The 18537-nt window shown below is 40.6% G+C and overlaps 1 protein-coding gene across 8 annotated transcripts in view; it reads right to left on the bottom strand.

Moving 5' to 3' along the window:
• Positions 1–12458: 12458 nt before the first annotated feature.
• The window catches only part of Cald1 (caldesmon 1), a 182271-nt gene continuing 176192 nt past the window's right edge, over positions 12459–18537 (bottom strand). For 6 of the 8 annotated variants that reach the window (XM_013021703.1, XM_013021710.1, XM_013021706.1 and 3 more), the window contains 2 exons: positions 17019–17099; positions 12459–13793 (listed from right to left, as the gene is read on the bottom strand). In XM_013021703.1, the coding sequence (XP_012877157.1) occupies positions 13785–13793; positions 17019–17099 (90 nt within the window). In that variant the 3' untranslated portion in view covers positions 12459–13784. The remainder of the gene's footprint in view (positions 13794–17018; positions 17100–18537) is intronic. The other 2 variants (XM_013021707.1, XM_013021709.1) reach the window with 1 other exon arrangement.

Here is an 18537-nt window from a genome sequence, read left to right as displayed (position 1 = left end):
CTCTTCTAGTGTTTGGCTTGAAAATCTTTTATTATGTGGATAAGCTGTAAAACAATTTCTAAGGAAATTATTTGACAGTTTCTCTTGTTAAGCTGAAGGCATATTTTACATTAAGTGACTACTTAAGAAAAGTTCAATTGTCTTAACAATGACAAGTTTGTAAAAACTAAATTAGGATTGAGCTAATAAAACCTTCGTTGAAGAAATGCTTCATTACTATGAGACAAGTCACAATAAAAGACAAATCAAATAAGTAATTTAACTGAAAAAGAAATTTCCAGATTATGTAGCCAATCAGACACTATACATTCAGAATAATAGTACATTCAGAATAGTAATAGTACATTCAGAATTATCCTAAGCCATGAATGAGATTATAAAGCAAGAAAAAATTATAGTTTATTCAAAGCCATTAAGTATAATAATACAGACTTTTTTGCTTACATTAGTTATACAGAAATTTCATTGTTACATTTCCATACATTTACAATGGATTCCAATCAATATCACTCTCTCTAGCACCCTGCCTTTCCTCCCCTTTCCCCAAACAATCCCAACAAACTTTATTGTTCTGTTTTCATAGTTGCTATTGATTTCTACTCTACTCAACCCCCTGCATGCTCCATTGGTAGTCATATAGTTTTGTTTTTTGGTTCTTTTTGGTCGTTTGTGGGGCTTGAACTCAGGGCCTGGGTGTTGGCCTTGAGCAGCTCTTCTGCTCAAGACTAGTACTCTACCACTTTGGGCCACAGCACCACTTTGGGTTTTTGAATGGTTAGAGTCTCGTGGGGACTGTCTCCTTGAAAACTGGAAGAAGATGGGCCTGACCAACCCCAAAGGAAAGACTTTAATCTTCTACTGTAATGTTCCTAGCCTCAGCAGGATGTGAAGGCTGACGATGGCTCTCTTAAATTTAGTACTATTCTACAACTCCATCTCTATGCTGCTGCCTAAAGAAATACTTAGAAGTCCCTTAGTCCCAGGCCTCTCTGGCTTTCTATCAAGACCCAGGCTTCCGATCCACCTGTCACGTTCCTTTTGACTCTCTCTTGTCTTTTACTTCTCAATCTGCCGATGGTCTCCCTCTCTAGATGATCCCTCAATTTATCAACCTTCTCAGGCCCTTCAGAATCTCTCCTCACTCTCCCCATCCTCCTCTAGCCTCTTCAAACCTTTAGCAGTCATATGGCCCTCCTACTTCTGGATTCTTCTCTGGGGCTTTCTCCTCTCAAGATCGTCTGACACCTAATCCAGAGGATACCACTTTGCCACCATCTTCCCCATCCTCTCAAGTCTCCTCTATTTGTGGTTCTGTGGGGTCCACTGGGTCTTGGCACCCCTCTAAACCTCAAAGCCATCTCTCTTTTCTCTCCCCTCTTACAACGGTGTCAGAAAGTGGAGGGACCTTTGAGAGTTCAGGTTCTTTTTCCATGTCTGATTTCTCATTGACTTGAAAAGAAAAGCTCCCTTGACCATAAACTTCAGCTCTTAGTTGGCCCCTGAGAATGATCCAGATACCCATTTCAGAACAAGTTGATGGGACTTTAAAAATTCTTGAACAGTAGGAATGAGAAACAAAGGGAGGCTGAACCGGACGAAGAGACCACCACCTCTGAAAAAGGAGCAGACTAAGCTGATGGCTGCTGCTATTGGTAATGCCACTAGAGGGAGGTCTTACCCCAGTCTGGCCAAACAACCCAGTGCCTCTGGAGGGGGCCAATAATAGAACCTGCTTCAATTGTATACATACTGGCTCCTGAAATAAGGACCGCCCCTCAAAATGGTTCCCTTTTGGCCCCAGGTTAACAAGAGAGCCATTGGATGAGGGACTGTCCCTACTTTAAGAAAGAGTGGTCCCCTTCAGGGATCTAATGGCTCCTCTATGTGAAACATCTCCAGTTGGCTCGCTGCTCCTGGGATTTCTAGACACTGATGATTAATTAATTGATTAATTAATGAATTAATTTATTGGCTCCAATGCCAGACCAGACTCCAGACCTCACCGTCAACATAGCCAAGTCTCAAGTAAACTAATTAATCTTAGTGAGCAAAAGATTAATTAACAGAGAAGTGAATTAATCTCATTTATAATGGGGCAACTGAGTCTGCCCTCTTTTTAAACTTACAGGCCCTATTTCCTCATCATTACTACCATAATCTGTCAGTGCCTTACTCTTAAAGTTCTCTATACCTCATTATGAACTTTCCAAGACTTGAACTCCGTCTTCTTCACCCTTCCATTGCAAGGAACCTCTCCATCTTGCTAGTCCTCTCCTCATTAAACAATACTGCTGCCTTGGGGTCTTTTGGACCATGTCTCATACCATAGCATCTCTTGGGGGTATTGTCTATAAAATGGTTCACAATGTTATCAGGTGGCTGGGGTGTGTTGCCTCTACTCCCCATTGCCACATCTATGATCATACTACTCCTTGTTCCATTCTAACTTCCCTTCATCTTTATTTCATGACTATAAGCCATACTACATTACTTCAAGCTCTCAATGCTTGTGTTCATAAGGGCTGCTGGTTTTGCACATGTGCAGTCTTGTCAGAACTCATTGCTTTTCCTGACTTCCAATGGCATGGTCAAATCTCTCCTTGACAGTGCTTCCCCAACCAGGCCCACAACCAGGAGGTTGGAGTCCTACTCGAAACCTTCCTTGTTACATAAACACCTTTGTAATTCACCCTCTCAAATTGCTATGTCTATCCAGGAGCCCATTTTATAGTAAGCTCAGTTACAAACCCAGATCCCTATCTGTGCAAAAGCAAGTGTTAGCTTGTGACAGATCCGACTTTTGCTACCCAAGGATCAGTCACTACTCAAGACTGTAATCAAAGGCTGCCCACATCCTTCTGTCAGATGGGATAAAGCCACAAATCATACCTTCATCTCTCCTGCTCACAGGAGTCTTCCTAAACCAAACAACTGGGCTTTGTTTCCAGTCTTCAAATAATAAATAACCCTACACAAGAACCACAATGTGCTTGCCACCTAATTTAACTTACTGTTCATTAAAACTCCGATTCTTGGCATCTACCTAACTAATCAACATATGGATGATATGGATTCCTATCTTGATTATCTAAGTTCCTTATTTCCCCATCATTTCTTAATCTGGTCTCCCCATTTATTCCGTCTCATTCATGAGCTTCTCATCCTTATGGCCAATTTATAACATGGGAAGAAAGAGTTAACTATACCTTCAATGTTGCATGCCAGCTTTTACCAACTTTATTATCTTACATCTGTGCGTTCCTTCATCTAAAAGATTGTATTTTCTTTGTGCATTTATCAGCCTTCCTTTGTATGCTCTCTAATTGATTAGGCACTTGTATTATAGAATCTAACATGCTATCCATAAAAATTAGTTCATCTCCAATTCCTTTTCTTGCCTATGGTCTGTCTAGATGAACAGGAAGAGAGCCGATTACTGCTTTTGTAACCCTGAGCATTGGTATTCAGGTATTGTACACTTTTTTTCAACTGCCAGGTATCTATCTCAACAAATGGCTTCACAAATGGTAAAAAAAAAAAAAAGAACCCCAAACTCCTGACACTATGAGGATACAGTTACAATCCAAACTTTTTTAACTGGGATCATTCTTCAGAACAGAAGAGCTCTTGATCTGTTACAGCAGGTCATGTTGCATATAACATGAGCTTTTTAAAAAGCTGTTTTTATGGAAATGAGCCTGAAACCTTACATTTGAACTTAAGTGAGTTGTTACAACAGACCAGTAAATTCAAAGAAAAAGGGTTCCAATATGGATGAACTTGGTTTAATTAAAATTAAATAATTGGTCTTGGATTTCTTAGGACCAGGCTGCCATTGTGTGCCTTCTCATTTCTGTATTCTGTATCATCCACCTCTTTATTACTTTTATCCCAAAGAGTCTGACCCAATTAACAAAGAGTATTCTTTAAAACCAACCTTGCTTTTTAAACTAACTTCAGCTTTTTCCTAAGAGTGACCTCTTAACCTTTCAAGGATAACTCTCCAAACCTATTCCGCAGGAAGAAATGACAGAAAACAGATCCTCTTCCAACTCCTCTAGAATAAGTATCACTCACAGTAAACATTCAAGTAATTAATTCCCCTGTACTGGGGGGGAAATAAGGCCTCAACCCCAATTAGACTAACCTACTCCATTTTGTAACAGACTCCATTTTGTCTGGAAGAGAGGTTGCTTTACTTTGTTTTAGAAAAACTTTTCTGGACTCCAAGCAGGATCCTATTTACATCCTGTTCTGACAATATATTCCTGACAATCACCTTGGCAGAAACCTCGAAAAAACCCATCACTCCAGCTTGAACTAAAATGTCAGTGGTATATTTCTTCAATATCTTAAATATAAACTCAGCCTTCACTCCACACTGGCCTTCCCTATCTATGGTATCTGCTCGTTTACCATTCTAGGTAGCAAATAAACCTTGGGTCTCCCTTCTTGCCTCTTTCGACTTTTTGTAAATTCTTTCATACTCAACTACTGAAGCTCCCAGACCTAATATGGTGGAGCATGCATCCCATGCAAGAAAGGCCAAGTTGCATCATAGATAACTACAAAGGCGACAGAGAAAACTGTTTGGGGCTGAAGTTTCAGCCTGAGGATCATAACCCCAAATGTGGAAAACTGCACCAACAAGCAGCTGGAGTCTTTCACCCTGGGTGCTAACCTGGGGTGGAATAAAACCTTAGCACCAGGAAAGCCCCACAAAGGTATTTAAGGGGCGCTTGGCGGGTGTCCCATTCCTGAGGCAGGTCTGCGAATGAACCCAGTGACGATGGCTGGATTGGCTTGTTGGTGGGGAGCACGATTAAGCCCCGGGGCCTGGTGCCCAGTCTTCTTTCCTCCTTCACTTCCGTGGGGTTGGTTGGGCAGAGTGTAGGAGCTAGCTCGTATCTGAGATGGCTTCCCTCAGGGGGGCGCCTCCAATGTTCCCTTCTTTCTGGGGGCGAGCCCTCTGCGTCCTCTCTCTCTCCCCAAGTCTTCAGCCAAGGCCAAGGGGGCTCCACCACCGTGCTGGGAAGAGATTTCAGGTCCCTGAGACTCCAGACATCCACAGGCCGGAAGGAACTTCACTGTAGATGAGCAGTCCCAGACCTGCCCCTCCATCCAAAGCAGGTCACTGGTTACCTGGGCAATGGCCCCACCCTGGCAAGACTTGGTACAGCCCTTGGGGATCGCCTAGCAACCAGTGAAGACGCTATGAACCAGTGCAGGGTTTGGGCTGGAGACACAGGTAATCCGGGAAAGACTGGAAGTGGAGGCCTAACATCAAGGGGCTGCAGAGGACACCAGGAGAGGTTAGGGAAAAGGAGTGTGGAGGCGGACCTAGGAATGAGGTTGGAACATCCTTGTGTCCCTACCGTTCTGTTGGTCAGTTGTTTGCCAGGGGAAGAGAGAAGACAGTCGAACAGTTAACTCTGCTGAGCTTTGGAAGTCATGGTCTCTTAACAGCTTAACAAGGACCTCTGACAACTTAATTTTCTAGGCTGAAGTTTCTTTGTCTGGATCACAGATATAAGAGTGGCATTGGAAACTACTACTTGCAGTTAGAAGATTAAATTGAAAGTATGTTGGGCCACACATCGAGTTCCATTCTGTGAAAGTGTGACTTTTGTTCTGGAAAAGAGATTACTGTATCCTTCCTAAACACTTGATTTAGAGAAATCAATATTAGAGGGCAGACTCACAGTTCTTAACATCTTAGACAGTCTCTTTAGTTAGCTAACATATTGGAACACTTCCTGTTTTTGTGGGCATAGCTAATATCTTGCCTTATCTAATTAAATGTGATTTATTATAACAGACAGAGGCATTATTGATTATTTATGTACATCCCAGATATGTACTTTTCCAGATATAGCTTGGAAAAAATATGTAGATGTTTGATCAATGCCTACATGAGTCACAATCTTCCACCGGATTTGTAATATTGTAGAAATGGAGATAATAGAATGCAGAAAGTTTAAAAGAATAAAAGGCAAGGCATGATGGGTTAAGTATGGAAGTGACTTAACATCTTTTTAGACTTCATAATTGTATTAAAATAAGCCTTTTTAAGGTCAACAATGTAAAAGTCTGGACTCTTTTTTTTTTAATTACCCCTTGGCCTGCTAAATAGAAGTTTCTTAGATAAAATGTTTTGGAAATTTAGTCTTTACAGTTGTGCTTTGCTTTCTTTGTTGTCCCGAAAGGTGATGTGTACATAGAATCTCTTCTGTGGACTGCTTGTAGTTTGAGCTCTACCCTGCAGAGGTTCATTGCCATTGTGAAAATTTAAGAGTAAAAACACAATTTGACATGTTTAGGTGTGGGAGGTGATAGTATTAGATAAGACCATCAAGGTGAGTCCCCCATGATTATTAAATGCCAGTGGCTTTATGTGAAGATCAACAAGAGGGTACCCTGTTCCCCACTTTCTCTTCCATGTCTATGGGGAGCCTTGTGGTCCCTCAGGACTCTGCCAACAAGAATTCCACCAGACATTCCTTGTTGACATTGAACCTCCAGAACCAAAGCCAAAATAATCCTTTTTAAATGTACCCAGTCTGTGCTATTGTAATATTGGCAACTGAAAATGCATAGGGAATCTTTATATTACAGAATCTACTTTTACGTTGGGTTTTAATCACGGTTATACAAGACATAGGATGTCAGATACACAAAGTAAAGCTCTGAGGAATGATCTAGCTTGGTTATATAAAAATATACGGCAAAGCCAGTCCAAATATGTCAGGAAAACCATAAAGTAAAAGAAGATCATTTAGGTTCATAATAAAAATATTTAGGAGTTGAGCAAATCTTTAAAAATCATATTCATTCTACCCTTAATTCAACCAATCTGTATTGAATACTGTGCCAAGGACTATTTTCCAAGTAAATCTACAAGAGGGATTATGTTCCAATGGGAGAAAACACAATCAAAAGCAGCAATCTAAACTAGTGAGATAATGATAATTACCATGGAGATAAAGCTGAAAGAAGTGTAGAACAAGCTGAGGACCAGGCTCTTTGGTAAGGCAGTTGTTTGAGGTGTGATCAGGGAAGGCTCTAGATAACTGAGCAGAGGATGAGCCCTGAGGTGGGCCACAGGAAGTCCTTGTCAAGGAAAGCAGAGAGTACAGGCCCTAGAGAAGGACTGTGAATTATATAGGCTACACTGTATAGTTACAGCTTAGCTGGAGTTGATATTTTAAGGAGGTTTTGTGAGGATTCATCTCTTTCCTGAGAAAATCTAAAACATTTTTCTTAAATGTTTGCTTCTTTTTAAAGACTCTAAATAAAAAAAACTGTTTCATACTTACTCTTCTCCTCTAGATAGTAGCATAAATAGCAATGGAGTTCTTTGCCTTCAAATTAAAGTGGATATAAAACCTAAATTCCTATCAAGGATTTTCTATGATCCAGAGAAGATTACTGGATAGACTCATATCTAATCAGCCTGTGCCTTTTGGAAAAGCAGATTTACTCCAGCAGTTATTTCTCTTCTACTTTTGTTTTCTTTTTGGCTAGTTTACTTCAAGGCTGCAAGTAGGAAAGATACTATTTTAAATGTAGAGTAAAAGGAAAAAGTAGCAAAACCTATCAAGACCCCCCCCCCCCCATAGACACATTGAGAAGCTCCAAAGGCCTGGGATCAGGAGGAGAATTCTTTTTTTTTTGTCGGCCATGGGGCTTGAACTCTGGGCTTGGGCGCTGTCCCTCAGCTCTTCAGCTCAAGGCGAGTGCTCTACCACTTGAGCTACAGCGCCACTTCCGGTTTTCTGGTGGTTTATTGGAGATAGGAGTCTCACGGTCTCTCCTGCCCGGGCTGGCTTTGAACTGCGATCCTCAGATCTCAGCCTCCTGAGTAGCTAGGATTACAGGCGTGAGCCACCAGCGCCCGGCGAAGAATTCATTTTTAGTAAAATGTCCACATGGAAGTTGTGTTAAGAATTTAATTTATTTTAGGTAGCTGTATACTTTGAATGTGTTTAGCAGAGGCTTTCATGAGAAAATGAAGTGAGTGTAGCAGTCAGTTCTTTGTGACATCACAGAAGCTAACCCTCAGGCCCTTCAAGGTCTTTTGCTGGGTGTAGGATGGCCTAGTATAAGCTGGAACCTCTCAAACTGTTACTAATGTCATACCTTGAAGTACTAACCAAGACTTAGCTCAAAGTCTATAACCTTGAAGCTGCCTTTCCAATCTCTTCTGTCACTGTAGACCTCTCTTTGGGGATGACGGTGAAGCAGTTATGCCCTTCAATACGTGGAAATGAGGTAGCATAGTGAGAATGTCTGAATCCTGCTTGTTCAGACAACTATAGAATAAATCAGCTCTGAAGAGAATGAGTGGTTTAGAAGTGGCTCTGTGGCTCAAGTGGTAGAGCTCTGGCCTTGAGCTGAAGAGCTCAGGGGCAACATGCAGGCCCAGAGTTCAAGCCCCACAACAAACAAAAAAAGGAGTGGTTTCCAAACTTGGTGTGAAATCACATAATAATATATATGGCCTCCCTCTTCAATAACTGTCCCTTAACTTAACCATTGTTAAGTTTTACTTCTCACTGAGGACTTAATGACCAGATTTGGTGATATTTCAACTATATTAGATAACTAAAACAGTTTCCTCTGGGAATGTAAAAATTAGTCCTGGTTAGGTTCTGGTGGTTAATGCTTACAATCCTAGCTACTCAGGAGGCTAAGATCTGAAGATCATGCTTTGAAGCCAGCACAGGCCGAAAAAGTCCATAAGACTTTTATCTTCAATTAACCAGCAAAAAGTCAGATAGGGAGGGATGGCTCAAGGGGTAGAGTGTTACCCTTGAGTAAAAAACAAGCCAGTATAAGCACAGGCCCTGAGTTTAATCCCCAGTCGTGGTACATACAAAAAAAGTTAATCCTGGTATTTGGTATTCAGACATGGTATTAAAAAGTTCATTTTTCAAATCCAGTTTCAAACTCCCAGGTCCTATTTTCCCAACTCCTAGAGAAGCTCATCTTTCTGTCCCTAGAGCTGATGGTTTATGAAAATGGAAGGTAGGATGGAGTTTCACCGTTTATATTCTCCCTCCCAGATTCTTGCTGCTTTGGGTGAGGATGGACTGGGTTCCCAAAGGGCAAAGGTCAGCTTAACTAGCCCAAGTTACTGCCTACATGGTTGTAACTGACACTCTGTTCTTGCTCTGGCTGTGGACTTTCTGAAGACAGCAGTAACTGGGTTCTCCCCTTGGTGCCAGGGGGCAATGTCTTTGATGCACATTTCTAGGCAACAGTCTCTTGTGAAAGACATTGGGGAGATATTGTTAAGAGCAAGAATGCAGGGATCACTTGCAGGTGGTCAAATATTCTGCCACTTAGCAACCACATGGCTATGGCCAAGTTCTTAAAGTTCTCTGTGCTTTGATTCATTTACCTGTAAACTGGAGAGAATATGAGGAGGATCTATGATAGATAGATAGCCTATAGGGTTACTGTGAGGAATCAATGAGGAAATGAACACTACACTCTAAGCATTTACCCATTACTCACTTGTGCAATATGAAGGGGGTGGGTTGGAGCCATCTCTCTCTTCACCCACAGTGCAGTGAAAGTTTTCAAGGTGTTCCTTGGGACCAGCAGCATTAGCATCATGGGAGAACTTGTTAGAATGCAAATTCTCAGGACCTACCCTAGACCTATGGAGTTAGAAACAATGGCGTGAGACAATCTATTTCAACAATACTTCTCCCTGCGCGTGCCCCCTCCCACCTCCCGCTCCCCAGGTGATGATGATGGACCCTAACTTTTGAGATCTGTTGGCATTAAGGGATTATGTTTGGATTCAGGATGACACTTGGATGCTGGAATGAGAATACTGAATCCTGTGATCTTGGGAAAGTTACTTAGTCTCTCTGTCTTTGCAAAATGGAGCAGATAAGGACACCTACTCAAAGGTTATTATGAAGATGAAGATAGTTGATATACACAGAGCTACTCCAATGAGAGCATTGGAAACACGGATGCCCACAGAGGCCTAGGGTAAGAGAGGAACCTGTTTCTTAAACAGTCTCCAAAGCAGTAGAATCACCACACTGTCACTCGGAAATGTGAAATCTCAGCATTGCTCATACTTAATGTACAAAGATGTGCATTTTTTGTCAGTCATAGGACTTAATATGTGCATTTTTTAAAAAAACACTTCAGTGTTCCTTTGATAGAAAAAGGACATTGCATAACTAACTTATGCCAGAGCATAATTCTGCCATAAAATCTAAATAGGAGTGAAACCAGTGGCCAACTCTAGTGAAGACAGCCCTAAAAATCTTATATCTGATGATTGCTGAATGACAGTTCCTTATCCAGGAAAAAATCCGAGAGATTCTCTGATTATCCTCCTTTGGATTGTTTGGGTCATCTTGACTAAAGACCTGTTGCAGACTTTTGAGATTTTTTTTTTTGGGTCTGGTCATGGGGCCTGAACTCTGGGCCTGGGTGCTATCCCTCAGCTCTTCAGCTCAAGGCTAGCGCTCTACCACTTGAGCCACAGTGCCACTTCCGGGTTTTTTCTTTTTGCTTATGTGGTGCTGAGGAATCGAACCCAGGGTCTCAGGCATGAAAGGCAAGCACTCTACCACTGAGCCACCTTCCCAGCCCCTGAGATATTATTAAAGATGGAGTTGAATGAGAAACCTGTGTCATCTTTGGTCAATGAGGAAACATCAAATTACCTGGAGAAAAGACTTCACAGTTACTTGCCACCTATTTCTGGTGTTTACAACTTGCTGAAACTTCACAAGAAGATAATTTTGAATTAATATGTTTTTCTGGTTAGGCATTTAAAGCAAGGGAGGAACCTTATTTCAAGTACCTATTGTTTGCTGCAACATTATTGGTGAGTCAAATCCCATGATACTTTTTTTTTTGGGTCCGGTCGTGGGGCCTGAACTCTGGGCCTAGGTACTGTCCCTCAGCTCTTCAGCTCAAGGCTAGTGTGCTACCACTTGAGCCACAGTGCCACTTCCGGCTTTTTCTTTTTTGCTTATGTGGTGCTGAGGAATTGAACCCAGGGCCTCAGGCATGCAAGGCAAGCGCTCTACCACTGAGCCACCTTCCCAGCCCAAATCCCATGATACTTAAGGCCATGAGTTTATGTGTAAAATTATGAGTAGGCCTATCCAAAGCATAAAGTTCTTGAGCTCTCACAAAAGTTACTTGAAATGAACAGCATTTATAAAAGTAAAAATATCAATTCTTCTTAAAGAATGAAAGTAACGTTCAATGTGGCCTAGACGCTTCTGTCATGTCATTCGGATTACAATGGACACAACCTTTCCCATCAATATTATACTAAGTAAAAATCCATAAGACCAAGCCATTTGGAGGAATTTCATTTATTGTGGATACATTTTCACAATACATTTCTATTGCAGCAATCAGTTATCAGTGAACAGTATCAAGTGTCTATAACATTCTTAAGAATGGCAGATTCACAGAACATGCTAGTCAGCTTGTAGCTTTCTCTCTTAATGATAACAGAGAATTGTAATTGAACAAGTAAATGGGGGAAATGTAATTCCAAAGATTAAATCCAAGAACTAAATTCTACCCTCAAACTTATTCCATCCAAATTCTGGAATAAAAGTCAGGATTGATACATTCTCTTCTTTAGATTTTCTAGGGAAAAAATACAGAATATAGCAATCAGGAGAAACTCTTGTTCAAAAGTTTAACAAAGCAATGTTCCTACCGTTGGCCTTAATCCAAACTGTGATCAAATTCACTCCAATGATGAGTTATTTACATGAATGTGTCATGTACATTCTAGTATATCTTATCATAGACTTGTGTCTACTCTGTCAAAAGTGGATGAGTTATACAAGCTCGGTGCCTTTCCTTCCTTTGGCCCAGGTTTGCTAAAATCCATTACTGATTTGTGAGAAAAGTACAATATGGAAGGCAGTAATTACTCCTCAAGCCAGCTCTTTTCTGTCTAGCTCTTGCTTGCTACCTTGGAAGCTATCTCTCTATGTGGTAAGAATTGAAACTAAGGTATGAGTTTACATAACTCTGTATGTATATGTCTATAGAAGAATACTTTGCCAAGACATCGAAACTGTTTGTTTTTTTCCATCATCTATTGGGATGAGTGAAGATGATATTGTGTGTATAAAAAATAGAGACTCATATTTATTGTGTGTTTGAATCAATAAAGACTTGGAAATAAGAGAACTAGTAAAGTTTACATATAAGCTTGAAATTTCAACACATTATAAATGTCTGACAATTACCAATGACTCAAAAAAAGAGAAAAGGTTTGGTTAGAAAATGTTTCAGAAGCTAGATGCTGGTAGTTCATGCCTTTAATCCCAGCTACTCAGTAAGCTAAGATCTGAGGATTGAGGTGGAAAGTCCTTGAGAGTCTTATCTCCAGAAAACCAGAAGTGGGGCTGTGGCTCTAATTGGTAGAGCACTAGCTTTGAGCACAAAGAGCTCAGGGACAGCGCCCAGGCCCTGAGTTCAAGCCCCGTAACCAACATCTTTCCCGCAAAAAAAGTTTCAGAGTCATACAGATACAAGTACAATCATGCCTTCTACGTACTGGAGTCTGTTTATTTCTCTGTTTCCAGATATTGAGTCAAAGTTGGTCTTTGTTAGACCTTCATATAAATTCCAATTTGTGTAATATTGTCACCAAAATTCTTGTCCTTCAATTTTAGAGAAGTGACAGATATCACGCAGGCCAACTTAGTCTGAATTTCATCACTACAAACAAGTAGGCTTATCTGGATCTAGAGGAGGTAAAATTACCTTTAATAATAAACTAAATACTATATCATAGAAAATTCCAACTCATTTTGACACTTCTAATCTCCTTTTCTTCAATAATTTTCTTTTACAAGTCACCAGGCTTTGAAAACATATTGATACTTATCTGCCATGTTTTTTTTTAAATTTTGGCAAATATGAAATATTAATATAATATTGTGATGTTTAATTTTTAAGAAGCTGTGATTCTGGCTGGTTACAAAGACATGCTGCTAAATATCATAGTCTAGCACATGAAAAAGCATTCTACCTTTTAGTGTGTTTGTATACATGTATGCACAAACATACATAAGTGGGTAATCTAATATGTGGTTCAAGCTTCTATCACTACCCAAGAAATCTACAAAGCCATCAGCCTAAAAAAACAAAAATCAGTACCACTGTCAACCTAAAATAATAATTCATTTTAGGAATGAATCAGCACACAAAAAGGTAATACCTTAACAGTATATCTTTTTCTTCTTCTTTTTTTAAAGACAATCATTGTTGACATATATCAAATCTGAAATGGGTTGCTTTCAGAAACATTGACTATTTAGATAATTTCTTCCATGCTTTTTTTTTTTCTAAAGTGCAGGAACAACATGACTTCTGTATTTAAAAACAAACAAAAGAACCCCTGTGGTTTATCTTTCTAGATACTGCATGTATTCCTCAGGCAACCTTAACCATGGCTCTTCTTTCATTGGCTTCGATGTGGCTGGTGTCATGGTTCAGATGTAGGGTGATAATGAGCAGTAGGAAAGTCTCTATTTCACAGCATGGTTTTCTTGAGAAGCAGGCTCTTGTGCTATGGAAGTACTTTGACCAAGAACATCACTAGATATGATTATTAAATATAGTGATCATATACATGGGGTTACTGGGATAATGAAGATAAAAGAAAATGAACCTAATTTAGTAAATCAACATAAATATAAACAGAGCAATTTGCCCTTTACAAGTGAGCTGGTCCAGCGTCTTGAGCTTGGGTTCTTTCTGGTATTGCCTCAAACCTGCTGAGAGAAGAGAATTTTAAGTTGGTAGCTCATAGGGTTCCAATAGATGATTTGTGTCAAAAGAAAAAAAAAGATATTAGACAGTGTGTTGGAAATGAATTATACAACATGAGGGGAGAGAGGTTGGGAAGGGAAAAACTGGGAGAAAATGAGGGAGGGGGTGACACTGTTCAAAAAGAAATGTATGGCCTGGGAAGGTGGCTCAGTGGTAGAGCGCTTGCCTTGCATGAATGAGGTCCTGGGTTGGATTCCTCAGCACCACATAAACAGAAAAAGCCAGAAGTGGTACTGTGGCTCCAGTGGTAGAGCGCTAGCCTTGAGCTGAAGAGCTGAGGGACAGTGCCCAGGCCCAGAGTTCAGGCCCCATGACCAGCAAAAAAGAAAAAAAGAAAATGTACTCATTACCTGACTTACGTAACCCCTCCATACATCACCTTTACAATAAAACTTAAAATAAATAAATATATAAATAAAAGTATAAAATTCAAAAAAAGTAAAAAGGATATTATAGCAGAAAGAAATATTGGCATTTTATTCATTCTATTCAACTAGAATCTTTTTGTTTAATTTTATTTTATTGTCAAGGTGATGGAGAGGGGTTACAGTTACAGAAGTAAGGTAGTAAGTACATTTCTTGTGGAAATTGTTACCCTCTCCTTCATTTTTCTCCCTCTTTCCTTCCCCCTCACCTCTCTTCAAGTTGTACAGATCATTTCCCACCTAGCATCTTGTGAGTTTTGCTGCTGCATTGGTTCTCCCTTTGTCCTGTCTCACTCAACTATGATCTTTTATTCTACCCTTTTTTATGCTGATCTTTCTTCACTTCTCTCTTCCTTTCTTTTCCTTTATATTCCCTTCTCCTGTCTTGATCTTCCTCTTTAATCTTGGTATTTATGGCATTCAGAGCCATGTTTGTCCAGCTCCACTGGCCAGAAATGTCTAGTGTGCATATAGAATAGGCCTATGCACCTGGTCAGGTTCATATCCAATGTATAGTGGTAAAGTAGGAATGATGAGCGTTGTTTGCTTTTCTCATTTTCTCCTGGATATCTTCTTTTACTCCATCCTGTTCCTACGCCCTTACTCCTGGTAATTTTCTCCCTTTGTCCTAGTCTCAGTCTATTCCCTTTCCTACTCAGTGAGTTGCTCAAAGTCACTGCTGAGGCATGAAATGCTAATGTGTTGTAAAATCTCATTTGAATGTTGTAGATTTGCATGTCAAAAGAATGAATGACTACAGGGAAGTAGTAAGTGTGAGGATTCCCAGCAGAGCTTCCTAACCTGCCAGCTCATGAGAATTTATCTCTGGTTCTGGTCACTGTTGTAATTACCACAGGAGTTCCACAGTGCACAGGAGGAAGGTGTGATGTGTGTGTGTGTGTGTGTGTGTGTGTGTGAGAGAGAGAGAGAGAGAGAGAGAGAGAGCTCTGCACCTCTACCTTGTGCCTCCATGTTGCACAATTCTAAAGAGCTCTCCCTGTGCTGTATTGTAGGTGAGTGGTGGTCTTGACTACCAAGTTCATCTTTGCTTAACTTCCCAGAACTGTGGCTAAGACAATGTGCTCGGGAGGGTGCCATTCTATCTGAGATGATAGACTTTGGACCGCTGACACCCCCTGCTTAGAAATGAGGCTGTCTAAGCCCTTGGAGCGCTACTTCTGAAAGGTTAGACACGAGATTGATCCTAACAGGCCTTAAGCCAACAAGCTCAATTCTATATTTAAGAACAAACAAGATCTCCTCCTTTCCCCACTGCCAATAGACAATTCCCCAGGGAATTTCTTAAGCAATGTTACATTTCCTGTCAAATATGCAGCCCCTTAAAAGTGATAGAGATGATGGTTAAGAATGAGTGTCAATCCAAAGTTAATTTCCCAATGCTTTGGGGAATGGCCTCCGTCTTCCTTCACATGCTGGCTGGAGCAGCCAGTGAAATCACAGCAGCGCCTGGCCTATAGCTGACACTCCCTCACTGCTAGTAGTTTTTAGTGATGGTCATTATTACTGGGTACTTGTAATCCATGTAGCATTTATTTGAGAAACTGACCTTATTTAAAAGTCACTTTAAGTGGAGAGGCTGGATTGTGTTGGATTGTAAAAACAATATACAACTATAAAAAACAATATACAACTATTGGAAAAGATGAAGCAATGTATAGCTGTGTCATATTTAAGAACATGTGGACAGTAGGAAAGGGGGAACTAATTCATTTCAGAGAATGATTCTCTAATGGTCATTATCTTTGATTTCTTCTTCTTCCTCTTCTTCCCTTTCTTGAAACAAGGTCTTGATAATCAGCCTTCTGTGTGCTGGGATTATAGGCATGTACCACCTTGCCTGGATTTTTTTTTTTTTTTAGAGGAGTCTCACGGACTTTCCTGCCCAGGCTGGCTTTGAACTGAGCTCCTCAGATCTCAGCCTTTTGAGTAGCTAGGATTACAGGTGTGAGCCACTGGTGCCCAGCTCTTACCTGGTTTTTTAATGTGTTCTTCAGTCTTGAGTTTCCTTAAGAAGTGCCTTGCTCCCTAGAGTTCTGTGTCATCTCACAAGCAGGCTGCTCTAATCTTACTGATTTTCTCTGCATTACAGGAGAAGACTGGGAGCACTTGTTGAGATAAGAAAGAGCTATGATAAAGATCTGAATTAGGGGCCTTGCTTGTCCTATTTGTAGCCCAGGTATCCTCTCTGAAGAATGAATACCTATGAGAAATCCAAGCATTCTTCACCATTAGTTTTCACAGGAGAACAACATTTCCTTACTTTTGAATCACTTTAATTTTGGCCTTAGCAACTTTTAGTCTGGGACTGCAACCAGTGCCCAAGGATAGTTCCAGAAAGAAGCTGTGGAGTCACTGAAGGAGAAGACATTTTGCCCCTAAGGGATCTGTTTTTCCCAAATGACTAGAGCAAAGCTGGGATCTTGCAAAGACATGGATACCATGATTATTCCAGCTGAGTGTCTCTACCTACCTTTCTACCAGTAGGCTATCTTACTGGGAATCATTCCTCGGGCTTGAGCTATTTATGTTGTGTACCCGACAGACCTGCAAGGCCAAAGGCTCTGTAAGCTTTTTCTTTCACTGGTCTGACATATTGGTCTTTCAGAAACTCATGGTTATAGAGACACAGACTTGTGGGGCAGTGATATTTGACCTCAGGACATTACACTGTAAGACTCCTAAGGAAAATCCATCGCCGAAACATCAGTCTTCCCCATAGATTACCTTAGTGGTGGAAGTGACCTTATCCACAGATTGCTTTTCCCAGAGGTTCCGCTTGCCAGATACATCTCCTGGCCTCAAGTCCTGTAAAGAGCAAGCAGAAAACATTAGTAGGTGGTGGCCATTTAAATTTTGAGGTCTAAAGAAATCAGCCACCATACCTATTGTTTTGTTGGTATCAATTTGGTGTTCAATACACTTTACCTTTGTGGTAAGAAGTGGGTAGACTTAACAGGACCATTAAGTTGTTATTTGATTTTATGTAGCTGGAAGTACATAGAGCATTTGAGCCCTTGCTTTTCACCAAGGACTTACTGTTTATTGAACATGACATTGGATGACGCCTGTTTGCGAGAATGTACCCTATTTCTGTGTTTCTGAAAATTATTTAAAAATAGTTCATTTGGGGATTAATAAACATTATAATCATCGCAGAATGAACTTTCTTTAGAGTTCTTCACCATATCGACTGGACTCTGTGTGTGTGTGTGTGTGTGTGTGTCTGTGTGTGTCCTGGGCTTGAACTCAGCACTTCATGCTCTTGTTTAGCTTTTCCACTCACAGTTGATGCTATCACTTGAGCCACTCCTCTACTTCTGTTTTTTTTTTTTTTTCTGGCTAACTGGCGAAAAGAGAAAGAGACTCTCAAATTCGTCTGCTGGCTCTAAATAATGATCCTTAGATCTCAAGTCTCCTGAGTAGCTGGGCTTACAGGCGTGAGCCATCACTTTGTGCCTAGTTTGACTTTATTTTCTTAGCATACGCCAGCTGCCAACACTGCAGCTCTTTTCCTAAGGCCTTACTGTGCCTGCAGGTGGCAACTTGTGTACCCAAAGACAGGGTGGAAGTTCAGAGTTCACATTCCAGGAGCAGTGAGCATTGGTGCAAGAACAGTGCTCAGATTCACTCATGCTTCAGGTAGCATCTGCCAGAAGTATGCATTCTCTAGTGGCTCCCCAGGTTTGCCCAATGAGTGTTTACAAACATATAGAGACTTGCTTAGTAACACGTTTTTTTTTGGCTGCCACCTTCTCCCTATCTTACTCCCTGTAGCACTTTCTCCAACTCTCAAAATCAACTTGACCTGGAGTCTCTGTCTTAGTTTTAGGTAGCCGAAACTATTTTGTGTTTCCTCAGGGTACACTGGGTAATTGAGAAGGATATCAGTAGAACCTTGTTCTGTGAAAATACACATTTATTATAAATCATACATATAAGAGATGAGGTAGGTAAAAAGATCTGGAAATCTTGGGGAAGAAAATGCAAAATACACCCATAACAGTTACATAGCTTTGAGTCTTTATTTTCTACCACATGATTCATTTCATTTGGATGAAGATCCAAATTTCTGTTTCCTATTTATGTTTTTTCCAGCATTTGCTTCTATTAGTACTGGGCAAAAGGTTGTTTGTAGAAAATAAATGTGTTTCACTGAAATAGTCCTGCTTTTTCTGGCAACTTGCTGGTCTCATCCAGAAGGCAGAGCTAATACCAACTGCACTTAGTTACAGATACCAGACTA

Source organism: Dipodomys ordii, unplaced genomic scaffold, assembly GCF_000151885.1.
Source record: "Dipodomys ordii isolate 6190 unplaced genomic scaffold, Dord_2.0 Scaffold56, whole genome shotgun sequence".
Taxonomy (NCBI): domain Eukaryota; kingdom Metazoa; phylum Chordata; class Mammalia; order Rodentia; family Heteromyidae; genus Dipodomys; species Dipodomys ordii.
Note: the sequence above shows the minus strand (reverse complement) of the source record. Positions and strands in the feature narration are given on the sequence as shown.